The 23,834-nt window shown below is 43.5% G+C and overlaps 1 protein-coding gene across 3 annotated transcripts; it reads left to right on the top strand.

Annotated features, from left to right (window-relative positions):
• The first annotated feature begins 404 nt into the window (after window positions 1–404).
• Window positions 405–23,825, top strand: mtus2b (microtubule associated tumor suppressor candidate 2b). Of its 3 annotated transcripts, none has more exons than XM_047595058.1 (15): window positions 405–588; window positions 4,783–6,771; window positions 6,947–7,133; window positions 7,727–7,924; window positions 12,406–12,555; window positions 13,600–13,698; window positions 14,503–14,699; window positions 18,857–18,923; window positions 19,226–19,440; window positions 19,634–19,739; window positions 19,858–19,931; window positions 20,033–20,131; window positions 20,246–20,365; window positions 21,130–21,227; window positions 21,493–23,825. In XM_047595058.1, the coding sequence occupies exons 2-15, from the start codon at window positions 4,978–4,980 to the stop codon at window positions 21,698–21,700; spliced, it is 3,612 nt and encodes a 1,203-aa protein (XP_047451014.1). In that variant the 5' UTR covers window positions 405–588; window positions 4,783–4,977; the 3' UTR covers window positions 21,701–23,825. The 3 variants fall into 3 exon arrangements, with proteins under 3 accessions (XP_047451014.1, XP_047451011.1, XP_047451013.1); XM_047595055.1 differs by having other exon boundaries at window positions 21,127–21,227; XM_047595057.1 differs by lacking the exon at window positions 405–588 and adding an exon at window positions 702–845 and having other exon boundaries at window positions 21,127–21,227.
• Window positions 23,826–23,834: the final 9 nt, after the last annotated feature.

Genomic DNA, 23,834 nt, shown 5'->3' with positions numbered 1-23,834 from the left:
GATCAACTACCTGTGGGATGATCCACAGAGGGCCCTCCCCTCATCCCATGTAGGACCCAAAGGCCCCATTAACAACTCACTGTTGCCAGACACCACAGGACACTCTCTGATGGGTTAGAGCCACAGGGGAGACCCACAGAATATTAGGAAGGTGGTCATAATGTTATGCCTGAGAGGTGCACACAGATTTTAATTACACTCATCCCTCTGTTGTTACATGTGTTCTCCTCTTAATTTCTTTCCCTGTTTTCATGCAATCTTATTTTTGTATCATTCTGCGCAAAATACTTTTTTTTTGGACTTTATTTTCATTTTCACCTTTTCCTGTGTGACATCTGTGAGTGGGTTTCTTTACATTGCTCCGCTCGATGTATTTAAGTTTCAGGGTTTCGCCTGGAGGGGGCGTCCTGTGCTCGCATCGGCGTCGTCTCCTCTCCTCTCACCTCTCCTCTCCTCTCCTCCCTGTTTTCCTGCGATGCTGCAGACTGTGTCCTCTCCATCTCCGCTCAGGCTGGATGTCTCTATCCATCCTCCTCTTCTTCCCTTCTCGGTGTAACTCTTCTCCGGCGAAATACCGGAATCTAACCGGTAAGATTTTTTTTTGTTCTTTCTTCATTTTAAACATGGCCTGGTTTCTCTCTTTTCTCCATCTCCTTGTCGGATCTGCGGCGGTGTTAATTGGATCTGTTGACACTGGCGCATCAGCCGGAGGGAGTCTGCAGGAGACGAGCCTGTTGTTTGTGGTGTTTTAAATAACCTTGTGTTGTATTTTAGGTCATCTGTTAAATGTTTGCAGGGGAGGCGTTTCTCGTGTAGCTGTTGCGCACGGCCGATGAGATTCAAAGGTAACCTCACTGCGCTGTGGGTGGCCTCACCTCAGAGAGTGTGAGCGTCCATGACATAGATTGTGTGCTGCAATTTACATGTTATGTTTGTGTGTGGTCTAAAAGCAGCAGCACGTGTTCTTCCTCTTTTTTTTTGTCATGCACTTCGCAGTATATTTAGCCACCCTGAAGAGAGGAACCAGGCGGCATGTGTTGAATGAATGGACATTAGCAATAGTGGACTGACAGATAGCTTGAGTCACCACAGTTACCCAAAAGGCCTGAGTTTGGTCACATTATGTAAGATGTAAGAGCACCAGTGAGCAGCATCACCAGCAGCCACCAAGGCCACAAATATCAGTGTGGAGTATTAGAGCTTGCACATTTTTGGGAATTTACCTAAGAGGCACATGATGTTTGCCCTCAAATTCCATACTGTGTTTTACCTCCATGTAGGTCCCACAGACGCTTTTGCTACTAGCTCAACAACAGAAGAATATCTGATCTTTGACTGGGTACACAAAGAAGTCAGGGTCACTGATGCATTAAATGTGTGGTCGCCTGGAGCCTCCATTTTCATCCATCTTCAATATTTCATGAGAATTTCACATTAACCTTCACGTCAAGCTTGGTGGACGACCAAAGGCCTCGATCTGAGCTCCGCTTCAGATGTGTGACAGCAAAAGCAGAGAGCTTCTTCTTCACCGCAAAAACGACAACAACAACAACTAAAAAAGGCAACTGTTTGAGCTCGCACTCACGCGAGCTCTAGTCCACGGAGGTTTCGTCAGGAGCACCACAGAAGGTCTCGCTGCATATGAGGAGGCAGGTGGCAGAGTGGGGGATGGGGGAGCACGCTCAGGGAAGCATGTTGTTGGGACGAACATAAATTTCCTCCTTGTGCCGTTATGGTGTCAAGGCGTGGGCGTTGTAGCTGCAGGAGAACAACCAGGGAATATTCAATTCAGATCAATGCAAGCGACACTGTCGGCCTCAGCGTGGAGCAGCCCGGGACATGAAGTGTGGGCGCGAGTGAAGACTAACGCTGCAGTCGTTTATTGAACTTGCACTGCAGTTTTTCTTGTTCTTCTCATTCAGTGACACGAGCAGCGCCGTGACGCTCACGTCTCAAGAGATTCATGGGGCAGATGAGGTTTGACTGAATGAAAAAGGCTAAAAAGTCTTTCTTTTCTTTTTATTTCATCCACTGAGACATGGCGTAAGTAAGGATCCTCATTTTCACTTATCTAAAGCAATCACCGTTGTTGTTTTTTTGGAGTTCCGACTGATATTGATTTTGTTACAAATATCCCTCGTGTTTCTTTCCAGTAAAGAATTGAGTGTTTCCATTCATAAAGCTTGGCTGTCAAACAAGCGGTATTAATATCTAGATGAAATCTTCAAGTGAATCAGTCATGTCACCGCCGTGCTGGTGAACGACGCTGTGCTGTTCTGTCAGTGCAGTGGTCTGCACTGAATGGATTTGAAATCAATTGAAGGGCTGGCAAGGCAATTATGGCTGCAGCAGCAGAAACTATGTTGTTACCAGGTTTCTGCTTCTTTCATGAGAAACCATCTCATGTTGCGCTACACGTGTGGGAGTCTTTGCTGGAGCTTCGTGGTTGTTTTGTTACTTACAGTGAGCTTGTGGCTCTGCGTGGTTACAATTCAAGTGTTAGCGTACTGCGTGAAGCCTGGCAGAGGACATGCAGGTGTAAAAGAATCTGATGCATTGGTCGCTGTTCTGCAGAGCAGGTGCTGAGACAGCATTTAGTGTAGTGTGTGGGCCTGGGCTGCAAACACACACCTCTGTCTTTAGATCGTATCTGCACATCTTGCATATGTGCAAAAGAGCTTAAAAGAAAAGGAGAAATCCCTGTAAATATTTTTTATTTTTATAGCTTGTAGAGTCTCCCCTCCTTGTTCTAAACATGCTTCAAACTCCATTATCACTCAACAGCACAGTTTTGTTTTCTTAAAAGGGAAATGAGATGCAATTTCCTGCAGTGCAAGTGAATTTATTAGAACGTAAATGGGGAACAAATGCACAAGGTGGAGCAGCAGTCAGTTAGTTTTCATGCTAATTGGCTGACGGTTTTAACGGAGAATCCATCAGTTCTGCCGTGCTATCGGCCCAAGAGCTGTTTGGAGATGGTTTTATTTGCTTCTTTTTGTGATTGAAATCGGAGCAAATTTGCGGAAAATGATAATGAAGAGCAGTGACACAGTTTTCCTTTTAACGGTTGAGTTTTATAAAGCGCACTAAATGAAACTGACATCCTGCTGTAAATAGAAGAAAAGAGCTGGTGAGGTGGGAACTTAACGTGCAGGTGCTTTTGTGAGAGAGGGTTCCTGCCTGAGATCAGAGGGTCTGTCAAGTCTCTCTGTCCTGTACAAGGCTCCACTCAGGAAATAGGTCAATTGCAGACCTTATTGCAGACTTTATATTATATGCTTTTAGCTGAAGAAATTGAGGGAAGAGGCAGAGAAGCATCACTGCTGGTTTCCTACTTATTGGCTCTCTGAGCTTATAGGGACTTTATGTTCTACATGCATTTCTGGCACCTGCTGCCAGAGTCATTATAGCAAGTAGTACATATACAGGATAGCAGTCCTTTTAATGTAAAATAACCAGTAAGACTGCGGTACTACTGTGGTACTTTGCACAGCTCTAAAATTTAATTTGACAGTTTCAAGGCCTTTGAAATTCTACAGAAGTTAACTCACCAAACAGCAGAGCAAGTCAGATCCACAGGCTGCTGGAATATATTATCTAATGACTCCTGTTGTGCAAAGAGCTCTTTATTTGAGTCTGATATTGGATTCTGTTTTGTAGAGTTTCCTGGCACATCAGAGAGCCTTTTAAATGAACACACAATGGGAGAACTCCAAAAAAGCTCCATTAGCTCTCAGGAGTCCAAAGGTGACCTGTCATATAGGTAATTATATATGTAAACACTGCGAATATGAACCCGTGCGTGTCTAATTTAGGAGTGGACAGACCCAACAGCCACCTGTTCCCTCCAGAGCTCAGCACGCCGTCATTATGCCGCGATTACACATCTCCTCTGAATGGACAACGAGCAAGATGCTCCTTTTCACGTCTTATGACAATTCAATGTTCCATTAGAAATGACACATACAAAAACAGTTTAGGAACAACTCTAAAAAAAACAACAGGAAGAACAGCACAAGATGTTGACCTGTCCTCCAAATTCACCGGATCCCAAACTGATCAAATATCTGGGGGATGATCCACAGAGGCCCCTCCCCCTCAACCCGGCTTGTTTTGGAGGCACAAGGGAGACCTAGACAATATTAGGAAGGTGGTCATAATTTTATGCCTGATCAGTGTATATACACAACAGAAGCAAATTGCTTCCATGCAAGAGCAGAATTCATTTTGTTGGCTATAAAATAAACTGCTCGGCCATTTTTGCATATTCGTTTTTCCTCTTATCGTTGCAACAAGATATTTGGTCATTCCTCTGATTGTGTTAAACTAGTGGGGAAAAATGCAGTGTAAGTGGAATTTCTTTTCATTCTTGGAGTTTAATGGTCTCCTGTTTCCAGTCTTTTCTCTTGATAAATGATTCTTAAAAGGCTACCTTTGCTGTATTATTTTTTTGTATAATTGGTTTTCAGAGAGGGGAATAAATGACTAGAGCATGAGCAAACTTTGTCCTAGTTTCAGCTTTCGTTTGCAGTCATATGTTTTTGGATAACATCTGCAACTGCACTAGATACACATCATATTAGGAATTTCCCATGTATAAATTTCACGATAAATCAATTGCACATTGTCTTCTGAAAATTGAGGCACAGTCTTCCATGTGTGGAAACAAACAAGAACATTCTGAAGAAAGACAGCAATGTTTGCTTCATCTCACTGGATTTCATATAAATGTGTCATCTTTCATTTTGTTGATATTTTTTGTTCTCTTCTGTTTTTATACAGGATAAGAGAACCCCAGATGTCATGAAGTCCCATCTTCCAAATTACGACACGCTGGAAAAACATGTTAAAATGAGCCCCTACTGTGCCACTAAGACTCTTTGATAGAGAGACTTTTTTTCGTAATTGATGCCATGGATGATTGATTTTTTTTAAAGTGCTCTTGAGGGTGCCATTAACTCAGAGCTTTTTTCCATCATGTGTGAGCGAGGAGAGCCCTTCGGTGAGGGGGAGTTGAGGAATAACAACCAGCAGGGTGGCGTGCTGGCTGACGGTGATGCCAATGCCAATGATATTCGGGCGGAGGATACCGAGAGAACCGGGGATACGGGCTCTCTGTCGGGACAGAAGCCTGAAACGGCCGAGCAGGACAAAGTCATCATCTGGGGAACGGATTCTCAGTGTGACGACCCCGAGCTGGCTGAGTTTGAGATGTTGGAGTGTCAGGAACTGGAGGCTTACCTGGTTGAGGACGGAGAGGACTTTGTTGGGCTTGCAGAGCGGAAGGGGCTCCAAGAACAGCCCTCTGAAGAACAAGCAATAGATAATAAGAACAAAGACGAGGGGAAGTCAGTTCCACATGGTGCCACTGAGCCGGAATCCACTGCCTCTCACGTGTCTAGGACTGAGTTAAGCTCTGAAACTGACGTCTTTGTGTCCTGTCTGTCGTCCATGTCAAGCATGGCCACTGCTATGGACACTGCTAGCAGGACGCAAATGACGGACTCCTGGCACTTTGCCTCGGGTCCTCACTCAACCATCTCTGAAGACCTGACTTCCCAGACTTGCGCCACCATGTCTGAGAGAAACAAGGCTTCTCAAAGAGCTGATCATTCTTCCCACTTCACCACAAAAAGCACAATGCATCAGAAAGACGTGGATGTGAACTTGAATTCAACGGTTCCCTCAGACGACGTTGGACCACAGGCACAAGTGAACAATGGGTTTTTATGCAAGGATGTCAGTGACGAGCACAGGAAGAACAATAACCGGAGAGATAAAGCGGAGGGAGACAGCGATGATCGAGGGAGGAGCCCTGAGCACAAAGCTTCATCATCTGCAGCAAAATCTCACAAAGAAAGTAATGCTAAAATGGATAAAAGCACACAAGCTGATGAAACCCCTGACTTGAGCTTCAGGTCACCCAAAACTGGTACAAAAGGGACTCAGTCATCAGCTGAACCCAAAGCCATAAAGAAACAAGGCTCCTTTGATAATGCACTGAATAAACAAAACTCTTTTGACAGGAGTTTTAAAAAGCAACCTTCGTTTGAGAATACTTTCAAGAAGCAGCTCTCTTTTGATAACAGCTTAAAGAAGCCGGGCTCCTTTGAGAATATGGTCCCTTCCGGCTCTTCAAGTCTGGAGAGGAGGAAACCATGGGGGAGCCCTAGTCGACCAGCAACTCCTGGGTCCCCAAAAACTACCTCCTGCTCCCCGAAGAGACGACCTCCAGGTTCTCCAGCCAAGGTCCAGGGCACCAGGGCTCTGAGCTTGGAGCGCAGTGACTCCCCTCATAGAGGTATGAGCCAAAGTGTCAAGCCGCCAGGAAAGACAAGTCTGACCAGTGGCATCCCCAAACCTGTCATCTCGCAACACAAAGAGCCCGAACCCAAGAGATCCCCCCCTCCCCAGAAGCCTAAAAACGTCCGACCGAAAATCATCACGTACGTTCGGAAGAATACTTTGGCAAAACCGCAAATCTCTGATGGCCCGCATGAATCCTCCACGCACCCACAGAGACTATCTTCTTACTGCAGCCCACCAGCTCACAAAGATCCAAAAGTTGCTGCTCAGCCTAAATCCACGCCAGTGCTCTGTTCCTCCAACCTGCTATTTGACAAATATCGACAGGAGATGCAGAAGGCGGGTCACTATCCTCCAGGCGTCACTGCGACCGGGGTGAAACCTCCGAGCGGCTCCACATCCCAAAGACTGGGTGGAAAGTCAGGCAGCTTTCATGAGGAGATGTCTGAGAAATATCTCCAAGAGGTGAGAAGTGGAAAATTGATTAGATGCTTTCACATGACATAGCATTAGGGAGAAATTGGTGAACATGAAATGGCAACACCCAATGAAGTTAGACATGAAAGAGTCAACTCTACTATATCACCTTGCAAATCTTGTCACAGTATTCCAGATGCATTTTGATAATGTCCTTCACCAGAATGTTTCCCAAGATGGAGGAAGTGTCTACCGCTCACCCAGAACACTGAGACCTCAGCTGGGCTTGGGGGCGGTCACCAGGCAGCCTGCATCCAAGGCAAGAGTTCAGCAGGCAGGTCAGAGGTCAACACCAGTCCAGACTGCTCAAACAGCCAGAGTGTCCACGTCAAGCCACCAAGATCCAGCAGGTGGGATGGAGTTCCACAGGCATAAGCCACTTCAGGGACAGTCTCCTGTGGCCTAGAGCAGTCTGAATCTATTTATTATCAGGATTCATAAAAATAAGAGATGGATGAAAAAGGTGTTTTCTCATCTCTCTACTTTACTATTCTGCGCACATCCCGTCATCCACTCATCGAGCTCCTGAGAAGTTATTTATTCTGCAAACTTATGGATGAGTCCTGGCTTTTGGCACCTGAGCTCTTTGAAGTGCAAAGCATTTGATAGTAATGTGCGTTCCATACCCTACCAAACTGGCACAGCATATTTCTAGCTGCTCACATTATAAATCATCATCCAGCATCAAGATTAGTGGAGGTGAAGTGAACTTGTTTTATGCTCATCAGTCAGAGATCAGTGGTTTAATGATAGTGTAATTAAAATCTCCTGCGTATTCCCTTCCAATTAATCTAAGAATAAAAGTTTTTCTTTCCGCTGCGAAGAAATTTAGTCTCACCCTATATCTGCATCTTCTCATACCTCAACGATTTTTTTCACTTTCTTTATTCATAAGGTGGAGATTCTCCTAGTGTTGCTAAATGATTATTTTTTCGACTTCTAGGGGAGCAAAAGAGGTCTGGTTCAGAAGGCATCTCTAAAAGCCTCCTACCTAAATCAGGCCAGTCCGGCCTCCGTCCTCCAGGCTTCTCCGCCCTCCCGGCTTCTCGTCTGGCTGCCTTTGGCTTCGTCCGGAGCTCCAGTGTCTCGTCCGTTTCCAGCAACCAGTCTAATGAAAGCGACCACTGCCGACCCTCTCAGCGTGAGTCTCGTGCTCTGATTCACACTTTCTGTGAGTCAGGATTTTTTTTTTCTCTTACTACTTGAGCTTAAATGTGACCAGCTCAAAGAGATCCAGCCATAATATCTCAGACATTGGTACATTCCACATTCATGTTTTATCATCTGTATCTCCTTCTTAATTCGGCTGTGGGTGTGGTCACTCCCTCAGTCACTAGTTACTATAGTAACAGCTGCTTGCTCCTTTTCATTTTTCACTTATTTATCACAAGCGAGCACTGCTGCACCACAAAACCTTTGATGAGGAATTCTCAAAGTCGCTCCCCTCCCTCTGCCTCTCGTCCTGTGTCTGCATACTGCAGAGTTTCATCTGGATCAGATCCCAGTGTTCAGTCCAGCACCACATCATCCGGCAGCCTTCATTTAAATGAAGCAGTAAAAGTGAGCTGGCAATATAATTATCTCTGGATGTAATAGAGAAATCTGTCAGGAGGGAATTTGTAAATGAAGACTCTTTTTGTTTTTTTTTTTAACAGAAAAAGCTTTTAGTAAATACACACAGCTTACATGCTGTTGTTTTCCAGCCCAGGGTGACTGCAGAATACTCTATTCATAGTGCTGACTCAAACTCACCATTGTGTGGAAAATGCTCAGACGGGTTCAGCTCTGAAACTATAGAGAACTACAGACGTCATCTGCAATATAAAAACAAACTTAACAAACTCACAATCTGATTAAACTAATTCAAGATATCACATCAGACATATCTAGACACTTAATTTTAGCATAGATTTGTTTGATGAATTCCAAGTGTCTTTGTGGCGTCTATGATGATTGACAAATATAATTATAGGTTAATGCAGTTCTCCTGAGACTATCCCACCTGTCATTGGGCAGAGTATAGGTCATCAGTCCATCGCAGGGCTAACACAGAGACAAACCACCATTCGCACTCACAGTCAACCTAATGCGCATGTCTTTGGAGGGTGGGAGGAAACCAGAGTACCCGGAGAAAAACCCACGCAGACACAGGGACAACATGCGAACTCCACCCAGAAAGGCCTGAGTTGAACCCGAACCTTCTCCCTGGAAGGCATCAGCGCTAACCACAGAGCCACTGTAGTCTCATTCAGCCTTACCTGCGATAACTGCAACTTTTCTTCCCTATTTATGATCTAGAAAGCTAAAAATGATTAGTTATGCAACGTGAAGATGCGATATGATCATGGATCTCCTCAAGCTAGTCTCTCTTTCTTTTCTCTTCACCAGTTGAAGACGATAACCTGCAGTCACTACTTTGTTCATAACATTGTTCCCTTTGTTAGCTTCCTTGTGAAGCTGTTCTCAAAGTTTTAAGCCAATTGCAGCAAAATAAATAAATAAATAAATAATGTAATTCTAATTTCGCTACAGTGACTAGAGGGATGTCTACCAGACAGTAAAACTCTTTGGAATGGTTCATATACATGACTGGCAGCGCGCATGGCAGCATGTCCCTTCAGGCTGTTGGCTCAGGCAGCGCCTCTCTATTAGCAGTCACCATATGCCTCAAATGCAGCCACATTCACCGGGGATGCACTCTGGTAAAATGTTTTGCCTGGGAGTCGGGCTGTCCTTTCACAGGTTAGATGCCATAATGAACATCAGGCAATACAGTGACATATTGAATTGTCCAGTTAGCTCAAGAGAAGATTGTATCCTCATGTGTCCCATGTTGGGCCGTGTGCTACTTGGAGAACACGATGCATGAGTTCGGTCGTGTTTAGAGCGATAGCTGCATGTGTATTGCTGCTGAAATTGTCAAATGCATTTAGGTTTTTCTTCTGGTGTCACAGTTTGTTTTTCTAGTTTGTAAATTTCTCCTTAGGTGTAGGATTTTTATCTGGCATATAAAACAATGTTTTCCATTTTTCTATCTGTCACATTTTATGTGTGTAATGTGTAATTTTATAAGGATCATAAACTAAAAAAAGAGGTGCAGTCTATATCTACTAGTTGCTATGCACATTCAATTCCCATTTATACTGCCATGCTGCGCCTTCAAATCCCAAGAGAGACTTGCTGCAGGAAATGAGACCACCAGATGCGATTTTCTAATAAGTCTGCAAATTATGTCCCCTCCAGCAATGGAAAGGGAAATTTAGATTTTTTTTTTTTCTTTAAATGAGATCTAATAAAAAATAAGGGAGGTGTCACACTGCTACTGTTTCAGTTTTACCTCGTTATACCCTGCTGTATGTTTTATTTTCATTACAGGTAAACATTCCTAACCACGAACACGTCTGTTCTGTATCACTTTTTACCCACAAATAAAATGATACCAGGCTGATACCAAACTGATCCAACAAAAAGAAAAGAAACTAATCTAATCTAATTATTATTGGATAAATATTCCTCCTATACACGAGCTAGAAACCTTCAATGAGAAATTTAAATCTTTATTATTATTGGGGTGGAAAACAGTATAGTAAATGTGCACTTAGTAGATGCTTTATAATAGGGAATCCTGATGCTAAACAAAATGTTTTTAATACGTTTAATCTACTTGTGAATTAGTCGCCAGCAGAGCGGAGGCCTTTGCTTCCTGCTGGTGATCAGAGCGCGCTTACAGCAGGCGATGGATTTGTACTGTACGTGCACACTAGAACCGAGCATTTAGCAGCGTGAGTCAGCCTCCAGCCGTCTCCATCAGCCAGTGCGCTTCTTGGCTCCCTTTCAGTAAGGCCCTTTAGAAATAAAATAATAACGGAATAAAGAATCTGCCGGCTCTCCCAGGTGAATTCAGAAGAGTCACTGTGATCCCACTGGAGGTTTCACGCAAGCCCTGAGCGCTATGCCATGAGAGAATATAATATAACATTCTCTTTTTAATCTGTTATACTGTCTGTAGTAATCTAGGACAGCTCCAGTGTAGTAAAACTATTCTATATTGTACTGCAACAGATTCATCTGTGATCCTTGAAACATCATCCAGCATCTTTAGAATGAGAATTTTGAGCACAATGGGCACAGAACTCCTTCTTTCCTGTTTGAAAGTGTTATATTACCTGTAAGTGCAGCACGTGTCAGCACGGGCCATTGATTGAGCAGCTGAATATTTTATGAGTAATTGGAACCGTGTGGTTTTTGATCGTTGACAGTAACAAATGCTGGCACGTCTGAGCAGTGATGGAATCCTCTGTTAAAGAGACGGCAAATTTTTATCTTAGAGAAATGCTCTGAATCATAATAATAACGACCACGAGCCTCTCTTCTTGGTTATTTGGAGAATGTGTTTGTTTTCAGTTGCACGATTCTTTGCTGCATCCTCGAGCCTGTCAGCGAATCAAAGCCTTTCATGTCCGCAAAAGCTAGAGGCGTAACGAGCTGCTGTGAATAATTGGGATGTTTACAACAGTCTGATTTTTTGCTCGTCTTAATGAATTTCTGCATCTCAGAAAAACTCTCTGAGGAAAATAGTAGCCTGCAGATGACTGGCTCGAAAAAAATAAAAAAAAAAAATAAAAAATAAGGTGTTCACTTCACGTTTTAGTGTAAAATCACATGAACAGTAATAGGTTTGTGTCCTAATGGTGCATTCAGTGTACAAATGCACTAAGTGTGCAAAACAAACTCATCCCTGTGGATCATTAAAGTCTGATGAAATGAAATTACTTATAATAAGAAACTAGAATACTATAATAATAAAAATGAAATAGTCCATTGAGTTTGCAGTGCCAGTTATTTCCCAGTAAAAAGTATTTGCTCAGCCAATCCAAATAACTCAGGGTTCCCACACAAGTATGGAAAGTATGGAAACATATTAATGTTACCATTGTTCAATTTTCTAAAACATAAAATTGTGAATGTACATTTACTGAAATGCCATACTTTTTTTATTGTTATTATTATTATTTATAAGTCTGGAAATTAGGGTCTGGAAAAGGTATGGAATTGTGAAATTTCAAATGTTTAGGAACCCTGATAACTGAATTCAGGTGTTTCCATCACTTCCATGGCTGCAGAGGTATAAAATCAAGCATCTAGTTATGTAGACTGCACCCAACTTAGTGGGAACAGTTTGAGGATCCTGTTCCAACATGACCACACACATGGATGAGTGAGTTTGATGTGGAAGAACTTGAGGTAGAGCGCATTAGTCTGACATCACAAATGCGCCTCTGGAATAATGGTCAAAAGTTCCCGTAAACCCACTAAACCACTACACCTTAACCTCGTGAAAAGCCTTTCCAGAAGAGTTGAAGCTGTTGTAGCTGCAAAATGTGGGTGGACGTCCTATTAAACCCTATGGATTAAGAATGGGATGTCACTTCATATGTGTGTAAAGGCAGGTGAGCGTTTGTGATACGTTTGGTAATATACTGTCTGCAAAAAACATGTGCAACATTTCATTTCTTGTGCTCTTTGTTAAATGGAAAAATTACCATTTCAAAAAAATAAAAAGGTCCAACATCTGTAAATCCTGACCTGATAACTGAGTACGTACGTCTTCCCTCTCTGTAGATCCCAGCAGTGGCAGCGATGACACTCCTCCACATAAAGCCACAGCGCCCCCACCCAGGGAAGCCTCGTATGCCCAGAGTCGGCCTCACCCTCCCAACGCCCCGAGCCTGCAGCGCCGCAGCTTGCCTCCGCAGCACTCCTCCCCACTCGGTACGGACCCGCACCACACAGCCAAAGGAAACTAGTGCCCAGGGTTCAGGCTGTTCGTGTTGTTGTGTTGATCTCCATGTTCACTCTGTCTGGTGTCTGTCTGACCCTTCGAGATTTGACTTTTGAGCCCCAACCCCCAATTCATGTACGACTTAGTAGAGATTCCCCCCTCTCTAACACTACTGTTATTCACAGTATCATACCTTCCATCTCTTTTACTGAAGTTATGTGAGAAACCTTAAAGGCAGAGTAGTTTGCAGGTGATAATTCTATGTGTTAGAGTGTATTTAATTTTAAATTTAAAAGCTTCAATGAGGCAAAAGTAAAGTATAATTAGCGTCTTTGCTAAAATTATTTTATTATTCAGCTGCATGTTTGCTCCCAGTACCTTATATACCCCAGCATTTGTCTTTGTAAGGTGTTTTCTAACAGAAAAAAAGCAATGTTGAATGAAATGTAATGTAATACATCTGAACTGATGCTGATCATTGCATCACAGCGGTAATACAGTACGGCACTCTCTCTCCGTTCGTTGTTGGAAGCCGATGCACGTTGTTGTCTGTGCTGGCGTCTTTGTGAATGTGTGGATGTGGAGTGTTGACACCATCCACCGGCCACACTGTGCATGTGTCTGTGAGCTATGAGCTCAGCATCCTCCCAATGAGTCTGCGTGAACAAGTGGAGCAGCGACTCCAGCTAGTGGCCACCGCACAGCAGTGAAGTTCACTCTGTTTTCGGTTGTGTTCTGCACAAAGATTTTTTCCTTTCTAACATTTCTTTAGGAAATCTCTGTCTGAACCTTTGTACAATGCATATAAACCAAATCAGACGTTTCCTCCTCGTTAATTTCGGTGAATGCCATTAAATGCTGCAGGCAGGTTTTATATACTTATAATATGTTATTGTTTAATCTGTGGATGTGTAGAATCAAACTTGAGTAGAAAGACTAAAACTGCTCTCTTAAAGGCAGTGCATTTGATGTTTAAATCAAAATGTTTATTTCATTATGCAATATGACTCATAAGAAACATATTCTCTATACAGCCTCTAGGAAAGAGTTGCAGAAAGACACAGAGTCTGCACTGTCACCAAAGTCCTCCCCTAAAAGATGTGCAGTGGTTCCACCCAAGCCACAATCCCCCGGTGAGTCAAAGACATCACGGTGCTGTAGCTTTAAATCCTGCAGCGGCTTCCCTCCGTCTGTCTTTCCCCACACTTCAATCTCAGACATTACCCCCGGCAGCCCGACGTCGTCATGGCAACAAGCCTCGGTCGCCCTACAGCTAGCTCGGCTCCTTCAGCAGCAGTCACGCTGGCTCAGATTACGACATTACAAGTCAGCAATTTGTGCTTTTCTCGGGGACCAGGCGAGCGGAACGCCAGCTGCGTACAGAGTCCGAGCCCAAGTGACAAAAAATTCCCATGCCGCACACAAAATGCGCTCACAGTGGGAAAGCATGAGTGTTTAGAGTTGAGGGTGGAAATTTGCTGCCGGCTGGTCTGAGTGCTGAGCAGACTTGAGTAACAGTAAATTGGAAGGACCATTTGTCACCGTGGGAGTAGATAAACGACTGAGGTTCCAAGCAATCAGCAGTTAATTGGTGTGTGTGCGTATGTGTGTGTGTGCGCATAACCGGGAGTACATTAAAGGAAAATTGCCGTTTTTGTTTTTGCAGCAGTATAAAAACTCATTCATTATAAAATTATATACAACAGAATAAGAGGAAATCATTTGACTTCAGTAGCTTGGGTCAGTAAACGCTTGTATTTTCCTCAACTTGTGGTTTTAACAATGCACTTATCATCAGTTACTAATTTTATATTGCACAACTATTAAACTACATATTTAACTACTATAGATTAATACCGGCATTTGACTGATTGACACTTAATATGAGGATTTTGGCGTCGTGTACACTATTCTTATTCTGTTTTCTGTACCTGCAGTTCGCGGGCGGACAACGACCATTCACGGTTCACTCCGGGCCGAAAGGGCGCAGGAGCTGGACCGAGCTCTGATCCAGCAGCTGCGGCAGCGCTGCGAGCAGCAGGCCCTGCAGCTGGAGAGCCTGCAGGCCCAGTTAAAGAAGGCCACCCTGTGCATGGATGTTTTCAGCATCACCACCCAGCACTTCTGTCTCAAGGTAGGCTTTAGCAGAGCTCTTTGACATCAGTGAGGCTTGAAGGCCCTAATATTTCCTCCACTTTCATGTAACTATGAAGGGTTCAGATGCGTTCTGCCTAAACACAGTTAAAATACTGAAAAAACAGGGGCATCACTAGGCTTTAAGGACAGGGGAGGCTTAGCACATTTAAGTCCTTGATGACAGGTTATATGATTATTTATTTAAACTGATATGCTGTCCACTTTATATTGAATTTGTCGGCATTATTTTATAATTTTTTTTTTTTTTTAATAAAACAACACCAAACTATTTAGGGGGCTTAAACAGGCCTAACGACGCCACTGTAAAAACTATTGAAAATATTAATTTTAAGGGGGGCCAGCGGAGGTGGATAAGGGTCGGGGTGACATGCTGCCAGGTCTCGGTGTTGGTGAGAACCCTGGCTGTTGAGTTTTGGACTCATGTATTGGAAATTACATCCCTGGCCAAATTTAAAGAGCTTGCATCATGCTCAGTCTTGTTGCACATTCATTTTTCATCTGTCTCACTATTTCACAGAACTGCTATTAAAAAATGCAAAAGAGCTGCAGTGAGCTCCCGAATGCCACTACAAAGCGTTTGCGCGAGTGCCACCTGTAGCACGAGGCCTTTGTTGTCTTTCTGTTGTCGGCCTTTGTTCACGAGAGCCAGTCGCTCGCTTTAAAACCTGTTGTGACGCTTTGAATGTGAAGGAGGATTTTTAGGGAGGTGTATTTATTTATTCACATAACTGACGAACTTAGGGGGCGTGCGTCTGACTGAGCTGCATCAAGTAGTGTCACTTGGTCGGAGTCAGTGTGTTGGTTCTGTCCTGCAGCTGCTGCATGGATATCTGTGTTGGATCTAAGTACATTTGCTATTAGTTGCAGTTGGATGGATGCGTATAATCTTTGCAGTGCACGATAATCGCTGCTACAGGTGTCAAAATCGAACACACTTTTTATGTATTTCCCGACACTGGTCGAGCGTGTGCTGCCTCTCAGACCTGTAGCACTCGTTTCTTGCCCTTCCCCTGCTGCTCTGCTTGCATTTCATCTCTTTCCCGGCCCCACCCAGGAGTTCTGCTCCACGGTGGGAGATGATTAATGAGGTTAAGGCTTCCTGCACATGTCTGCCTGCACTTTTATTGAGACTCATTGTCGAGCATGGGCAGAAGGCAATCTACGGGAGGATGGGTGGAGGTGCATGTATGGGAAATGCAACTGCAAATAGGTACAATGGAAAGATACGCCTCCCATTTAGATTTCCTCATATGTTTAATGGTTACATGCAGCATGTCAGGTAATATTGTTAGATATTGTATTTATGTGGTTATGTGCTCTAATAGCTGTGGTTGAGATCTTTTAGTGAAACTCTTGCAATCCAGCATCTTATGCTAATTTTTATGTTTACATCTAGTAAGATCTCGTATTCTTTTGCATGAGCTTCACCAGCATTAAAGCTCTGTAATACTCTATAAGATTTTTTTTGCAAGAAAGTTCACATCCAAAGCTCAGATCCCAGCTTCATGTAGTTAAATCCATTAGAAATAAATGAATTTCACTGAGCGTGTTTGTCTGTTTTTCCTCTAGCTTGGTAACGGAGCAAATAATTGGCCACTTATTGATCACCTCCCTCCCCCGCCTTGTCCTGCTTCCCTCTTTCTGTTTTTTTCCTCGAAGATGCAAAAGACCTCACATACGTACGTGTGTATTCGTGTATCTGTGTATGTGTGTGTGTGTGCGTTGCTCTCTGCCATGCGTGCGAATGTAATATGAGGCGTGTTGGTGGGGGTCTACGGGGAGGGCAGGCAGGCAGGCAGGCAGAGCCGGGCTGAGGCTGGCAGTCTTTGTTCCAGCAGGGATAAGTGATGGTCGCAAACCAGGAAACGAGGTGAGGCTCCGGTCCTCCCGTCTCTCCTCCCCTCCTCTCCATCCTCTGCCGGACACCCTCCCCCCTCTGTCTCTTTTTCTGTCTCTTTCTGGCACTTGCGTCTGAAACTGCTGCCTCCCCGACCGGCTAAGGGATGCTGCTATCTGCTAGCCTAGTATGGGCCACTGCTGCTGTAGGCACCATTTCCTCCCTGTGTGGTGTCTGGACCATACGGTAAAGCCGGTAAAGCTTTCCTCAGGCAGCGAGCTCGTTTGAGCATCGAGGATTCCTTTATGTGTTTGTGGTTGTGCGCATGTGTGTGGGTTTTTTTTTTTTTTTGGGTTGGGAGGTGCGAGAGTGTCTTTCTATATGATGATTATGTTACCTAGAGACAGAGCTGGTGGCTTGTGGAAAGCTGTGCATGATTATGCTGAGTCAAAGCAGGCTTGTCTGCTTGTTCCACCTTTTAATGCTCTGAGAGTTTGTAGGGAGGTTGTATATTTAACGCACTAATGTGTGTCTGCTGTTTAATTCTACACGGTAGCGCACCTTTCACTGTGTAGCAGAACTTTCATGTTGGATGCATATTATTATTCTCTTGCTTTCCTGATGGAATGAATCAATTTTTTATGGTATGTTCAGTTTTCTTTGCAAAATTAGAGACATGGCTCCATCTTTTTGTGTGTAACAGTAGCTTTTTATAGTCTCCTTCAGAATGAGCACCCCAGTATATAAAGCAGTGTTGATTTTGAAGTGATATAAATGACAGATTAATCATTTTGCTGCATCAGCCAAACATTAGCTTGATTCAGCTTCTCAGATGTGAGGATTTCCCTGTTTTAAACTCCAGTAGAAGGAATATTGTTGGCTTGTGGGCCTTTTAAGTAATTGCTCGTGTGAACAGTCATTAGTTTCAGACCTAGGATTAGGTTGCCTTGGAGAGGGCCTTATGGGAAAATTAGAATACATGTCTCATAGCTCCCCGGAGATCTGATTTGAGGGTCGTTCATCTGATGGGTGGGACCCGACATGAAAACTGTATGTGATCGTATGTTCTCCGTAGGACCTCTTAAAGGGTGACATCATGACTGCTGAGACGCACTGTTTACTATCTCATGCATTTTTCACCTGCTCCTCTCCGCCTCTCTCTGTTTCTCTTCTTCTCAAAAACCACCTCATCGTGAGCTCTGCTTTAGCTTCAGTCAGCGATGGCTGTTGTCATTATGCTTCATGTGGATCAATAATTATGTGGTGTGTCCTCCTCTGGGAAAAGGGTGTGTTTTGAGGGTGTCACACTATGAGGGTTCCCCAGTGGATAGGGCCTGAGTTTATGTGCTAAATATGCTAAAATTGGCCCTTACAGGCTTCCTTAAAGCATTTCAACAACTGATCTATAGCAGATTTTAAAAATTGTTACATCTTTCTATGTCCAGAGTGACCAGTGATGAGCACCAGGCCGGTAAAGCAACTAGGACAAAGGACAGCAATAGCATTTTGGTACTTTGCTCCACATGTGGTGCAACGTAATGTTTGGTAAAAAGATGCGACTAATCAGTGATATGATGTGAAGATCTGATGCATTAAGGGCTTAAATCATTCTTTACTCCCACCCTCACTTTTTATGTTCATATTAACTACAATATCTGCATAAATTAAATCAGAGACAAACATTTCCACTTTTACTCCAGAGCTGTTTATCAAGTTGGAAAAATAAAACTGATTAGAATAAAATACAAATGCAACATCTGAATGGTAATTAACTGACAGCACTGTAGACATCCTGGTCAACATTACTCAATGTCAAAAGAATACCACTGCATGCTACATGCTATATGCTACATGCTGCATACTACATAATATATGCTGAATGCTACAAGCTATATGCTATATGGATGAGATGGATGGATGGATGGATGGGTGGATGATGGATGGATGGATGGATGGATGGATGGATGGATGGATGGATGGATGGATGGATGGATGGACAGACGGACGGATGGATGGACGGACAGACAGATGGATGGATGGATGATGGATGGATGGATGGCCTTTTAAGATTGTGCCTCACCATCTTATTTAATTCATCTGACCTCTGCAGTTCATGAAAGGGAAAGTGGAGGACACCGCACAAATAGCTGAGCAGCATTCAAACCCTGGATCTCCTGACAGTGATTGCCTCGTCTTTTAGCATCTAGCACTGATGACAATGAAACTACACCCTTGAAGCTGTTCCTACCGTTGTGCACTGGCACTGAAATGTGTTCGTGCATCTCTTTTCATTTCAGAGCGAGAGCGCCATTGTAAAGGAGAGGGAACTGTCCCTGGAGCTCTCCAGAATCAGGGATGAAGTGGGTAAGTAGGATATGGCACGACAGATATGTGGGAGGAGAGAAAGCTGTGATTCACCCACAGCTGATGAGAGGTGTGGCTCAAATGACCACATTGACACTGCTGATGGAAGTCTGAAATTATCCCTAGATGAAAGAGTAAACGCCATTTCATTCACAAAATAAACATGTTGTTTAGGAGATTAAAATACTAATATAAAGAAATCTTTTTTTAAAAATAAATTTTCTTTTGTTTTGAATTATTACACAACCTGAATTTGAATTTGAATCTGGTGAAATGAGCTCCATCCCTACGCTGTGTTCCAGCTTTTAGTGTTGCACACTGGGAGCAACTGCAGCAGGAGAAGGAGGAACTGGAGCGTCACTTCGAGGCTGAGCTGCAGGGATTGCGGGCTCGGCAGCAGAAGGAGCTGGGAGCGCTGGAGGAGCGTCTGACGGCCCAGCACAGGGACGAGACCGAGGGCCTGCAGGCTCAACAACGGGCCGAGCTGGAGGAGCTACGGTTCAAGCAGGAGGAGCAGGTGTGTGTCCTGATGGAGACTGGAGATAAGCTGAAACTGTCTGTTCACATGTTCTTTTTTTATTATTCTCGTGGGATTTGAAAATTACTACAAAACTACACTCACTTGCCAGTTCATTAGGTACACTAGTGAAGTCGAATGCATTCTAATACAAAGGTCCTGCACTAAATCACCCTTCATATTTTGGCCACAGCTCGAGGAGATGACTGAGAACCATGAGTCAACCTTGATGGAGATGGAGACAGCTCACAACGATACTCTGGCCACTCTGCAGGACGAGCATGCCAGGACTGTGAAGAGTAAGCACTGCATTTCAATCCTGTTTCCAGCCCATAATGACTCACTCCTCTGACAGTTAACAGATGATAACATGATGGTGAAGCATAATATACTATACGCTGTCATTTCTTGTGTCAGATTTGAAGATGGCCCACGAACAGCAGAGGAAGTCTCTGGAAGAAGAGTTTCAAAAGATCAGACTGTCACTGCAGGTTAGCAGCTCTCTTCAAAAACCGATCTTGTGATACATAGTGCTACAAGTTGTGTTACTATTGGCAGATGTTGTCAAAATAATATTTCCTTGGGTCACCAGGATCAGGTGGACACGCTGACGTTTCAGAATCGAAGCCTCAGAGATCGAGCCAAGCGATTTGAAGAGGCCCTTCGCAGGAGCACAGATGAGCAGATCGTGGTAACGGCTACATGATACAGAACAACACACTCACTGCTGCTACAGGAGGAAACGTCCAGAAAACATAGTTTTAAGGATTAATTGTGGCATTCTTTGCTTTTTTTCTCCCCCCAGGATGCTCTGGCACCATATAGACACATCGAGGAGGACCTGAAGAGTCTAAAAGAAGTTCTGGAGATGAAAAATCAACAGATTCATCAGCAGGAGCTGAAGATTTCAGAGCTGGAGAAAATAGTAGGCTTCAGGTTTCTGCTTTAGTTAACAGGAAATTCAGCTCTAAAAGAACATCTGCACATTTGAATGACTCGAAAGCTGCATCTGCCTGTTGAAAGTGAAGCAGGAAGAATATGCAGACATACTTTCAGTCTTGTTTTTTTTACTGAAGGACATGCTGTAACCTACCCACCATAGCATACGCTGGTGTGAACCACTTATACTTGTGCGCTTATCAGTCTGTCTCAACACTGTAACAACACCACTCAAACACTAGTCGGTGCTGTGTCTTTTTTAACCAGTCTTGTTTCCACTCCCTGCTTCACTTTCAACAATGGCGACTGAAACTTTCGCCAAAGACGAGTCATACAAATACCTCTGAACCTCCGCAGTTAACCTTTGCTCCATGTGTTCCATCTTTACTGCTCCAAAACAATCAGTTCAAGAATTGTGGAGATACAAAAGCAGCCGGAAATACTAAAGTGGAAACACGCTCCAACTGAGCTGTCGCCGTAGCTACGCCATCAAATCTAACTGGACTTTCAGAGTAAAATGTCCCAATTGTTAGACACAGCTCATGTGACAGTTTATATAAAGGATTTCAGTCTCAGAGAAGGAACTGTCAAAGGCAGTCTCGCTGCAGCCATCTCTGTCACACCAATGTTTTTCTTTCTAAAGAATATTTCGCATATTTCGCATATTTCCTAGCGTCACTGGTTCCAGACTGTCAGCCGTCACTAGAAGAATTTAATGTTGAGCACCATTTCGTCTTTGTTTTTGAGCAGGCTGAAAAGAACGTGTACCTGGAGGAGAGACTACAGGTGCTGCAGCAGCAGAACGAAGACCTGAAGGAACGAATAGACAAGAACCTCGCTGTGTCCAGGTCAGTTCAAATGCATGCTGCTGCAGATTTAAACTCATTTAAAACATGAATCGAGGTCCAGTTTGAATTGAGGTAATGAACTGACCCATGGTAAGAGACATTTAGGCTTACAAATGCTGCTCAGTGTAACATTTGAAATATTTACACTTTGCGAATCTGCGATGCTAATATAAATTCTGAAGGGCAGTTTGTGAATTATTTATTTGTCGTACCTTAGCATAGAGTAGAACAAATTTAGACAAATGTGCCTGAATGCCTTCCTCAGGCAACTCTCCGAGGAAAATGCGAACCTGCAAGTGCACGTGGAGAAGGAGAGCAATGAGAAGAAGCGCCTGAGTCGCACCAACGAGGAGCTGCTGTGGCGTCTGCAGACGGGCGAGCTGAGCCCTCACATGTCCCCCAGCTCCTCCCCTATCCACCGGCCCTGCTCCGGACCGGGCTCACCTGCACGCCCACACTCCTACCATCAATGATACACGGTGGAAGTTCTTCTATCGAGAGCTTTTTTTATTTTATCTGGTGTTGAATATCCAGATTTGTTTCTTAAAGACTCTTTAATGAATGTTCCTCTCATTAAGAAATGTAGGATTTTACACTCGATGGAAATAGGCTTTTGGGACAACCCACTCACACGCGTGAAGCATTTCCAAAGTGGAACAGCAGGAATTTTAATCTCTGACCTAACGAATCGTATTAATGATCACACCTCTTATTTTTCAAGAGGGCACTGTCTGTCCTTCACAGTTTTTCCTATTGCACACAAACGCCCCACCAAACAGGTGCACTGCAAAACTCCAGCATGAAAAGAGATTGTGGGTTCATTGTGGGTTCCAGAGAGCAGAATCACAGTCATGGTGCCTCATTGCCAACTCTCCCGCCTCCATTTACATCCCCACCGTCATCCCAGCGCTCAGGATGATGAACGAAGAAGACATAGCGAACCTCAAAAGTGCAACAGCAAACTAAAGAAGCGCCTTTTACCATCTTTTCTCTCCCACCAGCAACGACTATGGGGTCACAACTCTAAAAAAGTAAAATTACAAAACTACCTTCAGTAAGTTACTCTCAAAGAGAGGATCCTTCTCTGGGGCGTGTTGACATTATTTCATATGGGATGAGAGTATGAATGACTACCCAAGCCATCTAACCTCAATCAGCCATCCCACGTTCCTCTCAAAATGTTTGCATTTACTTGAAAAGTGTGCTTACGACATTACTCCTAAATCCACTGAACTGCCAACACAGTGTAACTATATATTTGAGTTGAATTTGCAAAATCTTTAAATGTATTGCATGCTTTTGTCTTCCAGCTATAATGACGTTTATTTAAGGTTTACCATATGTGACGATATGGAAGCGGAAAGGCGAAGGGGCAACGCATCTTATTTCCAAGAAATATTGGAAAAGGATTTGTTCATATGAAACCAAGAAATAATCATTGCGCCGTACGTTTCAGGCTTGTTTCCCCTCGCCGCCGGTCGAGCTAGAAAAATATAATCCGCCAAGATAAAAATGCAAAGATCCGTAGGAGCCACCAAAGCGAAAATCATTAAACACGGCAGTTCATTATGTACTGTAGCTGTCATACGTCTGGAGTTATAATTGCTGCGGAATCAGCCATAAATGGTGCCGGCGCTGCAAAATGTAGATCTGTTATGTTTCATTGCTCCTCTGTAGGAGGTGCCCATTAGTGATCTCGCAGCTTGTTTTCTGGGTTTTCAGCACAGAACAAAAAAAAAAAAAACATTTTAATGGGTCCCAAAATTTCCATCACCTCCGATTGACTTTTGGCAAAATCCCTGTTGTGCATTCTGACTGCAGCGTTACCTCATTTCTCATTGCAGAGAATATTCTCAGGTATTGAAGAGAATCGTAGTCATCAAAGGGAAGCAGCTGCCATGTGTGTTTGAGTTCATTTTCCTTTTTTTTTTTTTTTTACCACATAGTCGCTCATCTCTGAGGTTTTGCAAGAATATTTTAAAGAGTGTCAGGAAATATACGAAACTATACCGAAATAGTGTTTTATTATGTTAATGGATTATTATCCCGATAAAGCGTTATTTCTTTTACTGAACTGCTCTGATGTACAATGCGGAAATGCCTGGGGTTTGACTGTGCGTGAGTTGTATTTACTGTTTTGGACAACTGGTGGGTTTTTGCTTTGACAGGAAAGTGGATGTTTTTTTTTCTTTTTTCCCGTCAGGTTCTCCGATTGCACTGACTGCCTCTGTGTCCCGTGGACATGACCTTGCTCTCATTTTCTGAATGTTTGTCAGACACTAGAATAAGAGGTTTTGTTTACACTTTGCGTCGACCCGTCACGTGGGTGTCGTTACTTCTGTTGGTTGTTTACAGAACTTACGTTGTTTAAGATTGTATTCAGTATTTCAGAAATCCATGCCCTGGGTTTATTATGAAAGCATGTCTTAATCAGATTGTTTTACATTCCTTGTGCTTTTCATTTATTTATGTTTATTTATTCGTCCTCCTCCAGAACTGTAGCTTAGCTGGTTATTGTGGTCAATGATGACGATTAATGTCCATAATGTATATGTTGCACTTTGTATTTAAGTATTAAATCACAGTCAGTATATATAATACGTGTAG

This window comes from Mugil cephalus, chromosome 9 (assembly GCF_022458985.1).
Source record: "Mugil cephalus isolate CIBA_MC_2020 chromosome 9, CIBA_Mcephalus_1.1, whole genome shotgun sequence".
Lineage (NCBI taxonomy): Eukaryota > Metazoa > Chordata > Actinopteri > Mugiliformes > Mugilidae > Mugil > Mugil cephalus.
The sequence above is the reverse complement of the archived record's forward strand: the minus strand, read 5'-3'. Positions and strand labels throughout refer to the sequence as shown.